The sequence below is a fragment of the Oryctolagus cuniculus genome, chromosome 8, assembly GCF_964237555.1.
Source record: "Oryctolagus cuniculus chromosome 8, mOryCun1.1, whole genome shotgun sequence".
Classification (NCBI taxonomy): domain Eukaryota; kingdom Metazoa; phylum Chordata; class Mammalia; order Lagomorpha; family Leporidae; genus Oryctolagus; species Oryctolagus cuniculus.
This window is the reverse complement of record NC_091439.1, coordinates 22,337,284-22,358,390: the sequence shown is the minus strand read 5'-3', so window position 1 is coordinate 22,358,390 and position 21,107 is coordinate 22,337,284. Positions and strand designations below refer to the sequence as shown.

General features: G+C 38.1%; 1 protein-coding gene across 38 annotated transcripts in view; it reads right to left on the bottom strand.

The window, feature by feature from the left end:
* Positions 1-21,107, bottom strand: part of INPP4B (inositol polyphosphate-4-phosphatase type II B) — a 906,112-nt gene that overhangs the window by 328,509 nt on the left and 556,496 nt on the right. For 18 of the 38 annotated variants that reach the window (XM_070047495.1, XM_070047496.1, XM_070047494.1 and 15 more), the window contains one exon: positions 16,135-16,272. The exons of the other annotated variants lie outside the window; for them this stretch is intronic. In XM_070047495.1, the coding sequence (XP_069903596.1) occupies positions 16,135-16,272 (138 nt within the window). The remainder of the gene's footprint in view (positions 1-16,134; positions 16,273-21,107) is intronic. 38 annotated transcript variants of the gene reach the window in all.

The window sequence follows — 21,107 nt, the reverse complement described above, 5'->3', positions numbered from 1 at the left end:
TATTTTAAAAAGACGACTTTTATGGTATTATATAATGAGTCTCTCTAAGCTTTTTCTTTAAAATAAAGCAGAAGGGGAGATAATTGTGGCTAGACATTTAGTATAGGATTTAGAACAATTGAATTAGTAGCCTTTATTGACAGATCAATATTAATGAAAAGAGCCATGAAACAAAAATTATTAAATGTTATTTTTAAAACAAAAGAGAGATGTTTCTCTAAGATGTTGGGAAATGAGTAAATTTATCAAAGGGGAAGTAAAATAAAAATACATAAAGAAAGAAAATAGAAAAAAAAAGGGAAAAAAGATCACAATCAATGTCATGAAAATCCACATGAGAATAGCTCTATCATTTACAAGAAAAGGAATATTGAAGCTAAAAAAAAACTTAGAAATAATTTAATTCAATAACCTTGTTTTAAAATTAAGGTAACTGAGGCTATTAGCAGTTAAAAAGTGGTCCCAGGTCTCATAATTAGTTCATAATAGCATTATACTGAGACTCAATGTCTTCTTTTTCTGAAACTAGAGCCAGGTCCCAGGGTACAAAGCTGTGAAACCCTGAGACCAAATAGGTCCAGAGCCTTCTCATGTGCATGCTGACCTCGGGTGTTGAGCAGGGGCCACTCAGGTCTTATTTGATTCGCTTAGCCGAGGCAAACACTTTCTGTTCTCGCCTCTCAAAGAGAGGTCCTTGGATCAGCATCACTGAAATCAGTGGAGCCTACTAGAAATGAAAACTGTTAGGTCCTACTCCACATGGTAGAATTAGAACCTGCTTTTCACAAGATTTGTGGAGGTTTCTATAAAGTCTGAGAAGCCCTAAAACAAATGATATATCCATTCAAAATATAGGAGAATTTGGTAAATGAATATTCCCTTTCTATTCTTTTTCAAACTCCATTTTTTTTTATTTTTTATTTTTAACTTTTATTTAATGAATATACGTTTCCAAAGTACGAATAAAGGATTACTATGGCTTCCCCCCCGTACCGTCCCTCCCACCCACAACCCTCCCCTTTCCCACTCCCTCTCCCCTTCCATTCACATCAAGATTCATTTTCGATTATCTTAATATACAGAAGATCAGCTTAGTATACATTAAGTAAGGATTTCAACAGTTTGCTCCCACACAGAAACATAAAGTGAAAAATAATAGATGATTTTTTTTTAATGATGATGAAATCAGATCAGACCTATTGTCATGTTTAATCCCAGTGAGAGTCAAGTTGGGAGTTGATAGTTTTTTTTTTTTTTTTTTTTTTTTTTACAGAGGATCAGTTTAGTATGCATTAAGTAAAGATTTCAACAGTTTGCACCCCCATAGAAACACAAAGTGAAATATATTATTTGAGTACTCGTTATAGCATTAAATCTCAATGCACAGCACATTAAGGACAGAGATCCTACATGAGGAGTAAGTGCACAGTGACTCCTGTTGTTGACTTTACCAATTGACACTCCTGTCTATGGCATCAGTAATCTCCCTATGCTCCAGTCATGAGTTTCCAAGGCTATGGAAGCCCTCTGAGTTATATAATTTGGGACATGCTCAAGCTGACTTGCCCCAAATGGTAGAGTTAGAAACATACCAGGGGACTCCAATTTAATCCCATCAAGGTGGCATGTACCAATGCCATCTCACTAGTCCAAGTGATCAATTTCAGTTCACAATTGATCATAATGAAAGGACTAAGAGTCAAAGGGAGCACATAAGCAAGTCTAGTACCTGCTAACACTAACCGATAGAATAAATAAAGGGGAGAGTGATCCAACATGGGAAGTGAGATACTCAGCAGACTCATAGAATGGCAGATGCCCTAAATAGCACTCTGGCCTCAGAATCAGCCCTAAAGGCATTCGGATCTGGCTGAAAAGCCCATGAGAGTATTTCAGGCATGGAAAGCCAAGACACTCTGGCAAAAGATCTCTGCGAGTGAGATCTCAGTGGAAAGAACAGGTCTTCAAAGAAGGAGGTACCTTTCTCTGAAGGGAGGAGAGAACCTCCACTTTGACTATGACCTTGTCTAAACAAGATAAGAGTCGGAGAACTCAAACTCCATTTTTTAGAAATCAGGAAGATGAGAAAGTAATCATGGATTTAAAGCACACTAAAATGTTTTTTACCATATTGCATCACAGCAATGTTCTCATACTTACAGACAGGAAACCATGTATAGAACACATATAATTCTATGGTGTAAGTTAACTGTGTGATCTCACCTTTCTCACCAGTACCAAATTCACCTGTGTTTTTGTTTGCATATTTTTGTTATATTAGGTGCTATAAGTAGGTGGCTGGCCCATTGACTTTATTTTTTCCAGTTTAATTGAGGCACACTTGACAAATTAAAATTAAAAATACTTACTGTATACAATATAATGATATGTGTGACTATGAATAATTACCACAGACCAGCTAACTAGCCTAACCATCACCTCAAATAATATGTGTGTTGGGGCCAGAGCTGTGGCGCAGTGGGTTAACACCCTGGCCTGAAGCACCGGCATCCCATACAGGTGCCAGTTCGAGACCCAGCTGCTCCACTTCCAATCCAGCTTTTTGCTATGGCCTGGGAAAGCAGTAGAAGATGGCCCAAGTCCTTGGGCCCCTGCGCTCACATGGGAGACCCAGAAGAAGCTCCTGTCTCCTGGCTTCAGGTTCGGTGCAGCTCTGGCCATTGCGGCCAACTGGGGAGTGAACCATCAGATGGAAGATCTCTCTCTCTCTCTCTCTCTCTCTCCCTCCCTCCCTCCCTTCCCCCCTCCCTCCACCTCTCCTCTCTCTAACTCTTTCAAATAAATAAATAAATCTTTAAAAAAATGGTTTGTGTGTATGTGTTGAGAATATTTAAGATACACTCTCTTAAAAAGTTCAAACAGTCCCTGTTGTATTAGCGGCTATATTCATCATGCTGTACATTAGCTTCCCAGAACTTACTCAGAACTGACAGTCTGTTCCCATTGACCAGCAGTGCTCCACTTCCCCTCCTTCCAGCCCCTGACAACCACTATTCTCATCCTACTTTCTGTGTACCTAAGTTTGATTTTTGGAGGTTCCACATATAAGTGAGATCACACAGTATTTGTCTTTCTCTGACTTATTTCACTTAATACAATGCTCTCAACTTTCATCCATTTTGTTGCAACTGGCTGCATTTCCTTCTTTTTTATGGCTGACTGATATTTTATTTATGGAGAGACTTCAAAAAGTCTGTGGAAAATTGAATTGTGACAATTTTTTTTAAATCCATGCATAGTGTTTTCATAATATGGTATTTCCACAAACTTTTATATGTCCTATTGTATATATTTCAATTTCTTTATTCATTCATCTGTCAAAGGACAGATTTTTTTCCACATCTTGGCTATTGTGAATAATGCTACAATCAACATGGGAATAAAGATATCTCTGACATACTGATTTCATTTCCTTTGGATGTACAGCCAGTAGTGGGGTTGCTGGAACATATAGCAGTTCTACTTATTTTATTTTTGACAGGCAGAGTTAGAGAGAGAGAGAGAGAGAGAGAAAGGTCTTCCTTTTTCCATTGGTTCATCCCCCAATGGCTGCTGTGGCCAGCACACCGCACTGATCTGAAGCCAGGAGCCAGGTGCTTCTCCTGGTCTCCCATGGGGTGCAGGGCCCAAGGACCTGGGCCATCCTCCACTGCACTCCCAGGCCACAGCAGAGAGATAGACTGGAAGAGGAGCAAACAGGACAAAATCTGGCGCCCCGACTGGGACTAGAACCTGGGGTGCTGGCGCCGCAGGCGGAGGATTAGCCTAGTGAGCCGCAGAGAAGTACTATACTGATTTCCTTGCTGGCTGTACCCATTTACATTCCTACCAACAGTGTATAAGGGTTCTCTTTTCTCCACACCCTCACCAACACTTGTTTTATATATATATCCATATATACATGGATATATATATATATCATGTGGATATATATATATATATATAGCAATCCTTAAAAGTGTGAGAATATATCTAATTGTGTTTTTAGTTTAAATATTCCTGATGACTACAGAAACAGAGTACTTCTTCTTGTACCGCACTTGGTCATTTGTATGTCCTCTTTGGAGAAATGTCTATTCAGGTCATTTGTGTATATTTAGATTGGATTATTTGGTTTTGTTTGGAGGCGGTGATGATTCCTTTAATTATTTTGGATGAGATACATTATTTGCAAATAAATATTTTATTCTTAGTTCATAGTTGTCCTTTCCATTTTGTTGATGGTTACCTCTTTAAACACTAAATGAAAACATCCTACATAGAAGAACTCTGCCTGTGGCAAACACTCCCCTGAAACCCAGCTAGAATCCTGGCTCTTTAAAACTTCCCAGGGATAATGCCTATATCTCAAGTAAACCTGCTAATGCTCTGTCTGCTATTCCCTGGGAAAAATGCAGAAAAAATAAAATCTCTGAGCATCCACAAATTCCCAAAGCAGCTGGAGGAGTTATAAAAAGAAAGGCATTTGACCATTTCCATGAGAGCATCTTCATTTCTGCCATTTTCTTTATTAATAGTGACTCAGAATAAATCTTTCAACAACAAAAATCTAATGAGCTGGCCCTGAACATCTGCTTGGCATAAAAGATACTTTTCTTTGTCTTCAGGTCTGGTCCTGTTATTTTTTTAGTCCAAACTCCTTTACTTCTTACCATACTTGCACAGTATCTTAACCTTTACAATTGAGCCATTAATACCACTGTTGAAACCACTTCTAATAACGCAAAGCTGCCCACGTATACTTTAAGGATGTCTTGGCTTTCCAAGTGCCAGAAGGAAAGAAACATTTGTACCAATCTAGTGGATATTTATTATATATTCACAATTTCTGTTAAGCTTCTCACACTTGAATTCTCAAACACTAAAAAGTATTATGAGAATTTATAAACAGTGCCACTAAACAACCCTGGGAGATAGTAAATGTCAACCACCAAATGGCAAAATATGAAGACATGAAAGATCAATAGAAATTTTAAAAGCAGTTGATCTATTTTTCCCAGAGAGAAAATTGCATAATCACATATGTATGAAGTAACAATGGTGTGCAACCATTACCTGAGGAAAAAATGCACCCTTGCCTGCAACCTAGAAAAGGTTCTTTCCAAGTCTTCCCCCAAACAATCATTCCTAACCACCTCCACCAAAGATAAGTATCACCCTTTTGCAATGATTTTCTTTGCTGTATTACCACCAAACTGCACCACTGATTAGAAGCATCTTGGCTTCCCTTTTGCCCATTTTCCAACTTTATAAAAAATACATAAATATTTTATATATTTTTCATTGCTCCCTCCCTCAACACTTTTTTAGATTTGTGGATGTTGCATACAAATAAGATTCATTTATATTCATTACCAGAGAGTAATTTATTGTATGATTATATCACAATGTATTTATCCCTGATTAACTTTTGATGGCTATTGTCTGCAATGAACTGGAATGAACTATTGCTATGACATTCTTGCATATGTATCTGGAGACCCTGCATAAATTACTTTCTGGAGTACATACCCAGGAGATTAGTCTTCAAGTGCTGAGTCTTTAAAGATCACATCTTTAGCCAGAATGGAAAAGTAAACTGGTTTTCAAACTGGTTATATCACTTGTCTTCCAATGATATGAAAATTTCACATCTTTATCTACATTTTAATCTGTTACGCTTTTTAATTTTTTCCAACAGTTGGTGTGTACTTACACTCCTTGTAGTTTTAGTTAATATTTATCTGATTATAAATGAGGCTAATTCTCAAATATTTACTGGCCATTCAAATGTTCCCTTTGGTGAAGTGCTGATTCAACTCTTTTGCACTTGTTTCCACTGTTCTTTGTCTCATCTTTTCTGATTTGTAGGGGTCCTTCAAAACCTTGACATACTTGGATACTCTTGATCTCATTTTTTTTTTTCATTTGTATGTGTTGAAAATATCTTTCTTCTCTCTATAACTTATCTTTTGACTCCTTTTATGGTGTCTTTTCCACTTGACAATCTTCTTATATTTGAAAGCATTTTAGCAAGGTGAGAAAAAATGGATTATATAATCATATACCTTGAAAAGACCATTTCTTGAAAATGTACCCAAAATCATTAGTTCCAACTTTGGATCCTGGAAGTAATCTGTCAGCACTTGCATAAATGATTTCATCCATATCAAACCCATATTGCCAATGTGTTGCTTTGCAAATTCTTTAGAAACACTTGTCATTAGTCTGCAATTTTCCCATCTGCAAAACCTCCACACCTAGATACTGACAAATATCTAACAAATTTAATAAAAAAGAAACTTTCAATTGATTAAATGTCATATGAGCAATCACCTAGCAATTTATGTATACAGGCACTTTTGAAGAAAATAAGGACCAACATCATGGCATAGCAAGTTAAAGCTGCCATTTGTGACAGCAGCATCCTTTTATCAGAATGCCAGTTTGAGTACTGGCTGCTCCACTTCTGATTCAGCTCCCTGCTAATGTGCCTGGGATGGCAGAGAATGATGGTCCAAATGCTTGTGCCCCTGCCACCCAGGTTTTAGACCCAGATGAAGTTCCAGTCTCCTGGCTTTGGGTGGCCATTTGGAGAATGAACCAGTGGGTGAAACATTTCTCTCTTTTCCTGACACCTCCCAGTCTCTGTAACTCTTTATTTTTTATTATAAAGATTGACTTATTTATCATTTGAAAGGCTGAGTTACACACACAAAGAGACAGCGAGAGAAGAAGAGAGAGGTCTTCCATATGCTGGTTCACTCCCCAAATGGCTGGAGATGGACGAATTTGAAGCCAGGAGCCAGGAGCTTCCTCTGGGTCTCCCATGCGAGTGCAGGGGCCCAAGGATTTGGGCCATCTTCTACTGCTTTCCCAGGCCATAGCAGAGAGCTGGATCAGAAGTGGAGCAGCCAGGAACTGAACCAGTGGCCATATAGGATGCCAGCAATGCAAGCGGGCAGCTTTACCCACTAGGCCACAGCGCCAGACACTTGTAACTTTGTCTTTCAAATAAATAATATCTTTGAAAAAAAGAATAATGCACTCTGCATATAGAAGTCTGTTCATTTACCTTGGCAGAAGCCCAAATAATGAATAGGTTGGATTTTGTTTTCTATTTTAAATTCAACAAAGCAAGACTCAAAGTCTGACCGTAAGTACTAAATATTTGCTATTTTACATATTATGATCATCACAAGCCACAAAAAACTCGCATTACAAAATTCTAATCTCGGCATATTAGAACTTGTGATATATGTGCCAATTGCTCTTCTACTTACTCCTTCCAGACTCGGACTCCACTCTTGCCTTCTACCCCTGTAGCCTGAGCTTTGTGGGGTGCATCAAGGGGCTTCCTTGTCCTCTTTCAGCTGTGTTCCCACAGTGGCCCTGGCACGAGAGTTAGGCTCGCAGGGAAGGGGAGGTCAGGGAATGCATACACTTTACTCTCTTCCTGCTAGATATTTTCTGGCTGGCCATATCACCTACCAAACTGAGCTTCTCTGATCATTTTTCTGTGTTTTCTGGAAATTGTTCCTCCCTTTCTTTTAGACCTAGGAGAGATAATAGCTCTCCTATTATTAAACCAGGTTACTGCGCTCCTCCTTGCGGTTCTACTTTGCAAATAGTCCCTTTGTAAATAAACCCTCCTGGAATTATCTTCATTTGTGAGTGCCATCTGTTTCCTATTGGGACTCTGACTGATTCAGACTTAATAGCCATGCTTGTGTGCAAAATGAGAAGCAAAACAAAGCATTAAGGTAGATTACTGGAAGTGCTGCTTTCCTGGGATCATATATAAAGCACATTGAAGCACCAGTACTCCTTTCTATGAAGCTCAGAGAATAGTAATTGGAGAGCACAAAAATTATGTTGGGCACAGGGAATGTAGTGAATAGTAAAGAATAAATTTATTCTTCCTGTTGGAGGCACACATTCTTTATAGCAGGATTAGGTGGTAGACCCCAATCATCATCTGTCAGCTGGAGAGTCTTCAGGGGTCCGGGGAAAGCGTTTCCTTTCCACAGTTCCTTACACTCTCTCGTTAACTCATTCATTCTCTCTACCACATTTTGAAACAGAAAGGGGACATTATTGAGTGCAGGGAAGTGAGTTACATCTAGGGACCCGTGACCCACTGAATCCTCCCGCTGATTTTCATTCAGAATTTTTCTCCCATACTGTTTTTTTTTCCTCTCTCCTTAAAAACAAAGGCAGTTTTGATACTTACTCAGCATTCCCACTTTCTTAGGCTTCCTATTTTCTCATGCTTTGAAAGAGTGTTACAAATAAAATATACCCTCCTCTTTGTAGTTCATGCAAAACTAAAAAGCAATTATTAAACTGGAAAAATGGAGCAAGTTATAATTAAACATGAATAAATATACCTTAGGATTGTACAAATAAATATTTCTATTTCTTAGTCACAGGATGCCTTCTTACAGAAAAACTGTATTGCTTATACACCACAGGAATGAAAGTCTCTCCAAATTATGGTGTGTTTAATACCACAAAAAGCACATCAAATGGAAAGAGATTGCTAACTGAAATTACTATGTGGCAATACATAAGGCATATTTGGAGATGGGAACAGAAACAAGGGCCTCCTCTACCTTATCACCTACAGAAAATTTAGTCTGATTTCCCCATGAAAAATCAGGAAGGCTTAGTTTGAGGGTCCCCTGCTTACTGATTTACTCCATGCCATAGCAGACAGCAGAGGACAGTGGAGATCAGTCAGACACTACCTCCCCTCTGTGTAACCATTTCCTGTTTCCTTATAAACACTATTCCGGGCCTTCCCTTCAGCCTACTGGTGGGGAGGAACTTCTAAGTCCACACATCCCTTCTGCCAGTAATCAGGGATATAGGTAAGTAGGAAGTGAAGTGATGTGAAGGCTTCAAAAGCAGGCTAAAATCACAGAAGAGCTTTTTTTCTAATATATCTTTAAGTACCTTCTGGAGGAAAAGAGAACCACAGCTCTTTACTTTTAGCATCTCTAGTTCTGAAGAAGGGCCAAGGCAGCTAAAATTTCACAGCCGCAGCATCAAATTGCAGGAACTTCAAGTACAGTTTATAATGCATTGACCATTTCTACTACCAATATTCTGATAATAAAAATTAACTTACTTTTTTTTAAACACAGAAGCATTACACAGGTTCCACTTTACATACTAGCGCATATAATATACTTAATTTGATTGGAAAAGACATTTTCTTCTCTCTTTTGACCACATGCAGCACCTTGTAGAAAGCAAGAGCGATTTTTACTTTTTCCCTTTTGTGGATGTTGTTGATTGCCAAATGCAATATTACACTTACTAGCTTCCTGAACATATAAGATACATAACACACCTATTTTCCTCTAAGCAGTAAATAAAGATTAAGAAGTTCCCCGTGTGTAGAGGTTTTATCACTAATATTATACATCAAAAAGTCATCAAAGTATGTATAGATGGTATCTTATTTGGCTGTATTTTTAATTTGTATTCTACAGAGATAGTAAAATACAGTGGTTAATACACAGGCATTTACGTCACTAATGTTTAGCTGTACCCCTTAGCAACTATGTGACCTTGGAGAATTTATTTAATGAGGCAGACAGAAATTAGATTGGCTTTCATGATCCCCACCCTACCCAGTGTTCTTGTCCTGTACAATTCTCTAGCTTATTGAGGACAAGCAGGACCTGTGCACTGCTTTAAACCTAGAATAGGGCAAAGGTGATAGGATGTTACTTATGTGATAGTTATGTTGCATGGCAAAGATAATTAGAAGGCATCCTGTGATCGTGTTTCAATGTATATGCTTCTGTTTCAGCAGACCGGAGTCAGAGACCCGCCCCGTGGATCTGATGTACTAAATGGCCTTTTAGGGAAGCACGCATGGCAAGAAATTGCAGACAGACTCTGGGACCTGAGCGGATCTCAAGCGGAACATTAGCAAAGAGTGGGGCCCTGGGTTATGGAGCCAATAGAGCTCAATCCTGCTAAAAGCAGGACAATGAAATGGGTTCTTCCCCACCTTCATCTCCAGCTGAGATTACAGCCTGCCCTATGCATTAGATTTTAGCTGCATAAAACCCTGAGCACAGGACTCAGCTAAAACCATATCGTGGCCCAGAGAAACTGTGAGGTAATAAATATGCATTGTGTTAAACTGGTGAATTTGTGGTAATTTGTTATATATCTCTAATCTTCAAAAATTTTTAAATGTAAAATAGTATGGAATCTCCCAGAGCAGTTGCCAGTATGCACACAATCCAGGACCTGGCTCATGGCTAGCTCTCAAGATTAGCAGGTAACATTATTGCTACTAATACACTAGAAAACGAAACCTCAGAAGAGCGAATGTAAGATGACTGCTTTAGGAAGAAGTGGATAGTTCTGTTAGTAATGAAGATACAGTCAACTGATTAACCAAGAAATTACCAAATTTAATATTTAATATTATGGTTTTTGATTTTTAAATGTTTTTCAGTTATATAAGGTAAACAAATTTCATGTATTTCATCTACACTAAGAGCATAATGATACTTCTCACCCTATCATTCCTCCTGCCCATGTTCCCACTGTTCCTTCTCCTTTTCTTCTATTTTTTTTACAATGACATACTTTCAGTTTATTTTATAATCACAATCTTAACCCTCCACTATTTAGGTTTATGCTGATTTTTAAAACGGTCCTAAACAAAATTGAGAAATAGAAGAAATGGGTCTTGGGTATTCTCTCTATATCTTCACAATCACTCCCTACTTTTTCACACAATCTCCCACGCCTTAGGGACTGGGTGTCTCTCACTAGCTATATATGTGGAAGAAGAAGGAATCTATTTTGAGGGAGGGAGTCTTGTAACAGCTTCCCTCTCCAGCCACACCAGAAACAAAATTGCATCCTCTGCCAGAGTATAAGAATTGTTTCACATTTGCATAACGAGTTAAATTTAAATTGCAGAAAAATATTTATAAGAATTCATTTTTGTAATATACAAGTTGAAAATAGACTTCATACATACAGAAGTGTTATCAAAAAAGCACTCATGTTCCCTAATAGCAGTTGGAACTATCTTGCTTACTGTCTTAATCTCTGAAACTGAGCTTTATTTATTACTCTCATTTTGATTTCAGATCATTTTAATTACCAATAAAAAGCAAGTACCAACACTGAATGGATTATTACTTATGTGGATGCTTTTAAAGGTAGAATAGTTAGTGGCCTCATTCCAAGGTTCTATAAACCATTTTTATAAGTGAATATTATCCTAAAGGAATTTGGATAGAAACTGTTACTAGTATAGAAATGTAAAGACTAACAGTATTTTAAGTCTGCCAAGTACAAATCAACATCATTAGCTTAACTACAAAAAACTGTATCCATTCCTCAATTACATTAGAAGAAAAATTATCAGTGACAAGATGAATTCATTTCTATCTTGTCCATTCAAATACATGAATTAGAAAAATCTGAATAATACTAGCATAGGAGCAGATATGAGACAACTATGCAATCTCAGTTTATTCCTATGGAGCAAACAATGTCTAAATCAACCACCCAAACAGGAACCACTGAAATTGATGTTCTGATGGTAAATTAAGCAAGGATCTCAAGAACTGAGCAGACTATACAGCCCATCCTAATGGCTGGATTTCATGTCTTGTCATGCCAAAGATATTGATATTCTAGAGAAGAAGGAATAGACAGATATAGGACATTTACCTAGTGGATTCTAAGAATATCATTTACTCCTGGGTTTGCATAAATCATTGTATGTGTGAAATCTTAAAAAAAAATCCCTGAAAATTTATAATAAGTCAACTTATTAAAAGTGAGAGATGATTTCTTTTACTCTCCTTCTTTGTTACTGAAAATGGTATAGCACTATACAAGTTCCAAATAAAATCACTATAAATATTAGTATTACCATTTTTTCACCCACAGATAGCTCAGAGTGCTAAGTAACAAGGTTAAAAATTAATAACATTTATTAACAATGAGATTTCCTGTGCATTTAAGATGTCTCCATGTAGCTGCTGTTAATATTGAGTGGATTTGATATCATACTAATAATGGGTATAAATTAGTTCATACATACTTTCTAATGTTCCCCTCTTGTGAAAAATAGCATACATTTAAAGAGAAACAACCACAGAAATAAGAGAAATCTTTGCATAGGGAAAAAACAAAATGAGACTCCTTCATAGTAAGTTTCTCTAGCCAGGTCTGGGCTGTTTAACAAGGGAAGCTGGGGGATATATGCATTTTAAGTAAAATTTTGCATTATGTATATATTTGTTGTGAAACATTATTGGAAGGAGTCTTTAAAAAAAACTGTGAGGGTTAATACCCCTTAGGATGGCTTTCCAGTGGGAAATGTATATGCAATAAGTTTTATTTTTCCTTCATGGCAGTTCTGAAGTAGCTCTTCTCAATTAAAGAATTCATGATCATACAATTTCTCTAATGTATTAAGTCCCATGAAAGAAATATCAAATGCAGCAAGAAATTGCAGTCTTACTCCAGCAGTACACACATCATATTATCCAACAAAGTTCTGTCCTTGTTCCTTGGGTCACCCCAATATGATAAAGGAATGTCATTTAAAAGACTATTTAAAAAATAGTCTTTCTTTAAAATATAAAGCTGTAAAATAATCCTTTATCTCCACATTGTTGTCATTTGTGTCATTCAGCGAGTATATAACAATATTTTCTCCAGATGAATACCTTACAATAACACATTGTTTTCCTGGTTGTTTATCATTTCATTTGATTTGCATTGTGCTACATAAGCTCTCCTCAAATTATTCTAAGCCAACTCAGCTTGATTCTGCTTCTATGCAATCTTAAATTCACAACTTAATAACACTGAACTGCACCTAACTCACTAATATTTGGGGAAAATAGTACAATAAAAATATGTTTATGGAAGGATCTATGCAGTACAAAGACATAATATTATACTTTACTGGAGAAGAAACATTATATAACAGATATATTTATTAATAATTAAATTTTATTATAAAACACAAAAAATGACAGATCTCTAGAAAAAGAAGGCATTTCTTGATGAAAAGAAACTATACTCATTATCAGGTAATTAATTCTTTATCTTAAAAAAAGTCAGTAGGAAATATTTTTGAAAACTAAAGTATTTGAAGACAGGGACTTGAAAGAAAAAGATGTATATCATGCATTCAGAGGGCATGGCAGGAGGCTTTCTCCCATCCCAGGTATGTATATAGGGATGTAGTTACTTCACCCAGTGCCCATGGCCTTTGGGACTGGAAAGTGCACACATGCAAATAAGCCCACACTGGGTGGAGCACTGCCATGCTCTTAATGTGGTCTCCACCACAACTCATAGTGAGGCTTGCCTCCCAGGGGTACAGTGTGGAGAGCTGTTGAGGCCTGAAGAGAGACTAAGGCTTTTCTTCCAACAGTCTGTTCTTGCTTGCTCTCCTAAGTTACCTTGAGAGTGTTTTTTTATGAAGTGAGGCAGGCACTTTCCCTCGGTCTCTTTGAGCACATGCTCCTCCACTTGTGCCTGCTCCCACTGTCTGCTTTTCCACAATGAACTGGACAGCTCCAAGGCGCTCACTGGAAGTTGTACATCCATCAGAACCATGCTTCTGACCTCCAGAACCATGAACTAAATAAACCTCTTTTCTTTACAGAGTACTCAGCCTCAGGTGTTTTGCAACACAAAACAGATGAAGCCGGATATCAAAATACAATCATGGCCATATTTAGAAGCTAAGCAGAGGCAGACAATGAATTCATTTAACTCAAGTCAAATATACATGATTCAATTCTGATAGGTTCCAACGGACTTGATAATAAGAAAACAGAGCCATGGTGATTTACATTTGACTTACTTTGACGATTAGGTGGAAGAACCAGAATAACTAAAGAAAATAGAGGATTTATTCTCACAGGGATTTAGGACTCATAACTACCTATGTTCCCTAGGAATGTTAATACTTCACCTTCTTCAAGGTACACGTAACTTAGTAGATAAACCTTTGGGAAACAGCTTCTAGGTCTTTTTTTATTGTTTGACTGGCAGTTTGGACAAATGATTTTTCATCTCTGCTGTTCACCCCAGTTTGCTGATGTAAATATAGAGAAGCAAATCCTTTTCCTTAGGTCACGCATATGTAAGCACAACAACAAAGGGATGGCATTGTAGAAAGAAGCACATGGCAGCTCTAATTTATCACACATCATTATCATCATCTTATCTGGTGCTGAGCTGGGCACTTAATTTAAATAGACATGGTCTCTGCAGCCTAGGAATTTATGAACTAAAACATCAACAACACATTCTCGTTCCATTCTAAGAGGATCTGCCCTGTGGGCTTCCTAATTAAAATTAAGCATGAGGACTCTAAGATAAACTGGTCATTAGCTTTATTCCACTTCACTTTTCTTCTGTTTGACTCTTGCCCTCTATCGCCCAATAAATTAAGGAGACTTCAGGAACAGGAAAGCTTAGAGAGGAAATGAAAACAAAAAAGTGCCTTTACATGACATAATAGAAGTTGAAAGGAGACAATAAAACATGGCATATTGGGACAGGCACTGTGGTACAGTACAGTGGGTGAAGCCACCGTCTGCAGTGCCAGCATCCTATATTGGTGCTAGTTTGAGACCTAGCTGCTCCACTTCCGATCCAGCTCCCTGCTAATGTGCCTGAGAAAGTAGCACAGGATGGTCCAAGGGATTGAGCCCTTGCACCCATGTGGGAGACCTAGAGGAAGCTCCTGGATCCTGGTTTCATGTTGGCCCAGCTCTCACCTTTGTGGCCATTTGGGGAGTGAACCAGTGGATAGAGCCTGATAGATTCTCTCTCTCTCTGTCTTTCTCTGCAACTCAGCCTTTCAAATACTAATAATGTGGAAAAAGATAAAATCTCCACAAACCAAAGCAGCACCCAAATCAACAGGAGGCAAGAGATATCATCTGGGTGAATAATAAAAATCAAGGTGTGAATTAATGCCACCACTAGAGAGGAACATAGACTATTTTTAAGAAAGCTTCCTAAACAAAATGAATATCTCTATTTAATTATGACTTTAACAATGCATCAAAATAGACCAAATCAGACAACTATTAAGTAATTAAACTTGCACTATATAGATAATTCATATATTTGGCTTAAGTCAGAACCAACATTTTTATATAAAAGTTCAGTATTTGAGGAGCATACAAGAGCTAAATAGTGACATTCTAAGACAAAGCAAATTCCATAAAATGAGTCCTTCCCATTTGAAATGAGATAGGGGTAAAGTCTGGTAGTACCAGCCACCCTATCATTGGCCAGGTTCAATTTCAGGTCTGATCTGGACATAATAAAGATTTCAGGCTTCTTTCAGTTCTATGGTTGCTTTAATTTTACCTTTCCCTTTGAATACATTTACCCCAGTCCTCCCTTTAAGAATACTGAAACCACCTCACTCTCCACAAATGTGAGGGCTTGAAACACCTAAATGACTGATCACTGGGCTGGCATCATGTTGTAGGTAAAGCTGCTGCCTGCAGTGCCAGCATCCCATATGGGCACCTGTTCAAATCCTTGCTGCTCCACTTCTGATCCAGCTCCCTGCTAATGGCCTGGGAAAGCAGTGAAAGATGGCCCATGTGTTTGGATCCCTGAATCCACGTGGGAGAACCAGATGAAGCCCCTGCCTTCTGGCTTCTGGCTTCTGGCTGGTTCAGCTCTTGCTATTGTGGCCATCTGGGGAGTGAACCAGCAGATGGAAAACATCTCCCTTTTTAACTCTGACTTGCAAATAAATAAATAAATCTTAAAAAAAAAAAAAACACCTGATCACATCTTTAAAATGAGAAGTAAAAGAATTATAATATTTAATTCCATTACGTATTATGCTTTTATGATAAATGATTTTTTAAATTAACACAGTGAGGATTAAATAAACAATTTATATCAATTTAACTTCAATTTTAATAGATACTCAGCAAATAACTATTGATTATCTGCTATTTTCTAGTCACTGGGAGCCAAAATTCTTCCACTGTCTTCGTAATAAGGATAATCTAAGGAGACTCCTACAGAGTCAGGGCTAATGTGAGTTTGTTTTTCAGATGAAAGTGCTATATACATTCTAATTACCTGATTATTTTTTGGCCAGTGCTCTGGAGGAAAAGGACAGTCCTTATCTTTATGAAGTACTTGAAGCCTTGCATGATGGCTGACACACAAATTGAAGGTTGAAGAAAACCAAGTAAGTATTGGTTTGAATATCTGCCTCTGGAGTCAAAAAATTCACAGTAAAATTAATTTGCTCACCTCTTACCAAATTAACAAAGATGTTATTATTTTCATTTAATCTCCAACTTGGAAAAGTCAAAATGGAAAAAAAAATATTAAATTACAATAATAGTATTAAAATAATATATTAATCAAAATGTTTTAATAAATAATTTCTGTATGAACTTTTCTTCTGACATCTGACTATTGTTCTGAAACAATAGTACAGAACACTGAAAGTGAAATAAGAAAGCACCCATGAGATGAGAGATTTCAGTAGGTTAATATGCTTTCTAGAGGGGGCCGGTGCCATGGCACAGCAGATTAATCCTCCATCTGCGGCGCCGGCATCCCATAAGGGTGCCGGTTCTAGTCCCAGCTGCTCCTCTTTCAGTCCAGCTCTCTGCCGTGGCCCGGGAGTGCAGCGAAGGATGGCCCAAGTGCTTGGGCCCTGCACCTGCATGGGAGACCAGGAAGAAGCACCTGGCTCCTGGCTTCGGATCGGCGCAGCTCTGGCCGTGGCGGCCATTTGGGGAGTGAACCAACGGAAGGAAGACCTTTCTCTCTGTTTCTCTCTCTCTCACTGTCTATAACTCTACCTCTTAAATAAACAAACACAATCTTTTAAAAAATATGCTTTCTAGAGCACCTACAAAAACAGAGGTGGTTCAGAAAAGTGGGGCAATCTCCCACTCCAACTCTGCAAAGAGGTCACCAGGAAGCCTTTGTTTCCATCAGCTCTTAAGTCATTCATTCCAGTATTAATGCTCTTGGCAGGTAATATTAAAGGAATGACTGGGGCTGGTAAAGCTGCAGTCTGCAACACCGGCATCCCATATGGGTGCCAATTTGCATCCCGGTTGATCCACTACAATTCCCTGCTAATGGCTTGAGAAAAGCAGCAGGAGATGGTACAATATTTGGGCCCCTGCCACCCATATGGAAGACCCAGATGAAGCTCCTGGCTCCAGACTTCAGCCTGGCTCAGTCCTGGCTGTTGCAGTCATTTGGGAAATGAACCAGAGGATGGAAAGTCTCTTTCTCTGTTTCTTCCTCTCTCTGTGTAACTCTTTCAAACAAATAAATAAATACGTTTTTAAAAAGAAATGGGTTGATTTTTGCCATTTTAATGTTGTCAAGTCATCCACCATTCAGTCACTTAAGTATTTTGTCTTGTTTAAGGAAAATATTTTATTTAGAGGAAGAATCTGGTCAATTGTGGATTATCAGGTTCATTCTGGAGCCTCAACACGGCCACTCTCCCCTCCTCCATTCCTTCCCCAACATGGAAGATCAAATAGACACTGGAAATCACTAACAACTAGGAGGTTCTTCATCCTCTTCTCTTATCCTCACAATGACAAGTGCAGATATAGGCTATACAGCGGGAAAATAACCTCTTTGTCAGTATGAATTGGTCATACACTAATCTGAAATAACTTCACGCCAGGGCTGCAAATCACAACTTGTTCAACTCAAGGCAATGGCTGTCTAACATGTCCCTAGTGAACAGTTTGAAGGAAGAGTCCTTCCCTCTACTGCCACAGAAGGTTACCAGAGCAAAGCCTCATCTGTCTGAGAATCCCCTGATGCCAACCTCAGGGAGTGCCTCCTCCCAAGAGCTGCTCTGCCAGAGGGGAGAGTGATTTCCAGGCTGGGAGCTGGAGGCTGCTGCTACGCAAAGCTGGTATTTACAGCTCAGCCTTGCCGGCACCAATGAGGAATGAAGAGCAGATGCTAGTTCTCTTGTGTTGTATACTCCTTCAGAAAGAAAGGTTTCTTGTTCCTCTTCTAAATTTCTACCACATTGGGCTATTAATTAGTTACTGCTACATGCTCTGTTACCTAAGCTGACATTGTGACAGCCGTTTACTTACCGTCTGAGTTAAAATAAATGAACATGAGTCTATGATCAGCACTGTATCTCTATTTAATACAAATTTTGATCTCACAGGAGATAGCCCATTTTCAGCACACCTTTTTATCTCCCTCTTAGCCCTCCCCCCTCAAAGAATAGCAGTGGGCAAGACAAGAGAAAAAAAAAGTACATGTACGTAACTTTCTAAATAAGGGGGAAAGGGAAACACAATGTTAAATAATGCTATTTTTAAATTATCTGTCATCAATCTCTTTGTAAGTTATATTCGTGGGAAGAAAGATATACTTTCTTACAGCAACTTAGCACTAAATGGCCCTGTAAGAGAATGAAAGTCAGACTACTCAGCAAATAGTTGAAAAATGGAGAGAGATTTGGACACCGAAAAATTTCATGGATCAGTTTTTCCATTTTCTTGCAGTGTCTTAAGAATACTTGACTAAAAAATGTAAAATACAGGCCTTACCCACCATCAATAATTTATGAAAATGTATTTTATAAAAATCCCTACATACTAACAGTGTACTCTTGGAAGCATAAAATGTTGTGAGAAAATAGAAAAAGAACCCTGTTAACCACTCTGATAGTACTCTACCCTAATAGTATCAGGAATTGTTCTCTATAAAAGTCGCGTTTTAAGGTTATTTCGCCCCTCTCAAGGAATCACATTTTACTTCTTTATTTTTCAGGTACACCTTAAAAAGAGACAAAGCATCCAAGATTTTTCAATCAAATAATTCCAGGTCTTTCTGAAATCACTATTGTCAGAGAAAGTTGTTGAAAAAAAATTCATCATCACCACAACTCTCTGACTGCTGTGTTTCTGTCTTCTTTTCAATGTATGGAAGAGATAAAGTCTTTTTGTATTTGTTTGTGTTTTTAGAAAGACACTAGATTTGATTTTAAAATAATCATGCACCACCACCTCTCAGGCTCTTAGAGGCAACAATCCACAGAAAGAAAATTACTAAGAGATGTGAGGCTGAGGAACACAGGTTGGATGTTGCTTTCCACTGTTAAGAACAGGCTGTTCTTTTAGCCTTTTCCCAAAGATTTGAATAGATGATTTTCAGTGTAATATTACCTCAAGAACACACACTAGGATGCCCTAGCTTTATGGAAGCAAAATAATATCAGTAGAATCATTGTTGTCACATTCTCTGTTCAACAATTGGTGTCCTTGTTTTAATTACCATTTGTAGAAGATACATTGAAGATAAATCAGCATGCATCATGCAAAACATTCAGTATCTGTCTTCTCTGTCACCTTTCTCCAAGTATTTTCTTTGGCAAAACAAACAAACAAACAAAAAAACTAAAAATCACATCAGTGTCTCTCATACATCACAAATACCAACATGATCAAATTCTCATCACACTTCACCTTATTCTAAGCTTACTTCATTGTGCCTTAATGTTCTAGTTCTTACTTTATGATAGCAGAATAAGTTATACAGCCCGAACCATAATAAGGCTCTGTGTGATGTAACTGTTGAAGAAGCACTTGCTCTTGGGAAGATATTTGACACCACAGAAGCATTTAAGAGTATCAATGTTCTTGGGAAGATATTTAACACAGAATCATTAAACAAAAATCTAAACCACTATTAATTTTCAAGTTGTAAGAGAACAAAATATTGATTATAAAATTCTAATTTCCCATTGCAAAACCATACTTCTTTTATTTCTTGTTACAAAGCATTTCATATCCTGTACTAGTGACTGTTTCTCAACTCCAAGCCCATTTTTCTATAATCTGCTTTGTGATTCTAGTATGTGAATCTCAAGACTATACTTCTGCTCTCCCAGCCCTGTCCTGGGCTCTTCCAACAAAGAGAGTAGATGGCTACCTGCTGTTCACAAAGGCATTGCCCTAACTATTTGCTTTACCAAGCAGCAGCTTTTCTTTCCTGTAGTAGCAGCTGAAACCAGCTTGCAGTATTTCCAATATTTACAGTCCTATCACACATCTTTCAAGGAACCAGCATTAGGCTGCTCCTATCCCTTCTACAGACTGGACTCAGACCGATGGGTGTTGTTGCCCAAGCTCATCATCAGTGAGTCCATCTCAGTTCCAGGGATCTCAATGGTCATAGTTCTAAATTCTTCCCTCTATTTATTCAGTCCCAGAAATGATAGCTGCCTCCAATTTTTGCCACCTTATTAGACCAACAGCATGGCTCAAATTTTGGGGAGGGCTGTGTCACCTTATGGTGGATTACAATGGCAGAAGGAGCAAGAAATCACACCTCAGTAGAGGGCAAGACTGGACAGGGTCATACTTAGGCTCTTCTAACTGTCCTGTCATAGATTGAACCACAGTCACCACAAGAAATATCTTAATCTCCCCCAGGTACAAGCCCTCAATGACTTAAGGACTCCTACCAGGGCCTGTTTTGAAAGATTCCATAGCAACTCCTACTACTGCCACCTGGGAACAAAGCCTCTAACATAGGGCCCCTACACATAGAACAAACCACATTTGAATCACAGCACCACCTTACCAATCATTTGGAGTTCACTTTTTACCCTTTTAGCCATCAGATTAACAATGATGCAACTCCTAGTTAACTATTAGTTCAGCATCTATGTTCTGTCTGCTTCCTGGACCTGGATTGATTCAGTCATCCTCCGAGGGCAAAGGAGCAAGTATTATTTTCTCCTTTTCACCAAGGATTAAATAACATTCTGTCACCTGTATGATTAGCACTATAAAAAGCTAGAACTTGGACACAGTTTTCATCCAGTTCCAGTACTTTTTTCCATAGAAACTGCTTTCATTTGTAAACTGAATAAAGTATCTCATAAACACTCCATATGTTTAATCAAAAACCATATGCTTTCTCAGTATATAATGTGACCCAAATGAACTTAGCTGTTAAAAGTTAGCTCTTCTGTGCAAAGCCCCAGGTTAATTTTCACATAAAGGCTCTCCAATTTCCATTATTTATCTATTTGA